This window comes from Haliaeetus leucocephalus, unplaced genomic scaffold (genome assembly GCF_000737465.1).
Source record: "Haliaeetus leucocephalus isolate CR32 unplaced genomic scaffold, Haliaeetus_leucocephalus-4.0 Scaffold224, whole genome shotgun sequence".
Classification (NCBI taxonomy): Eukaryota; Metazoa; Chordata; class Aves; order Accipitriformes; family Accipitridae; genus Haliaeetus; species Haliaeetus leucocephalus.
Genome location: NW_010972660.1, coordinates 590,798 through 591,080, shown reverse-complemented (window position 1 = coordinate 591,080; position 283 = coordinate 590,798). Strand labels below are relative to the sequence as shown.

The following is a 283-nucleotide window of genomic DNA, read 5'->3' as shown; positions in this document are numbered from 1 at the left end:
CGGGGCGCGGAGGGGGGGCTGGGGGGGGGGCTACGCCACCGAGGGCACTGCTGAAACGAGTTGGGCCGGTCTCAGCTGATTCGCCTTCCTGCTGGGCTCTCCCCATGCTATTCTTTTTTCTCTCTTTCTTTTATTTATATTTATTTTGGCATAGAAAAATAAATCGCTCCTATTTTGGCACTAGTCCTTCGTGTGAAAGTGCAGGTCCTGGGGGGGCAACCAGTCGGCCCCCACCCCGGAAAGGGGGTACAGGAGCAAGCGGGGGGGGGGTCGTCCCCCCCTC

General features: G+C 59.0%; 1 protein-coding gene across 1 annotated transcript in view; it reads right to left on the bottom strand.

Annotated features, from left to right (window-relative positions):
* Nucleotides 1–180: 180 nt before the first annotated feature.
* Nucleotides 181–283, bottom strand: part of RHBDL1 (rhomboid, veinlet-like 1 (Drosophila)) — a 5,094-nt gene continuing 4,991 nt past the window's right edge. The window contains exon 8 of the mRNA XM_010567049.1: nucleotides 181–207. Within this exon, the coding sequence (XP_010565351.1) occupies nucleotides 181–207 (27 nt within the window). The remainder of the gene's footprint in view (nucleotides 208–283) is intronic.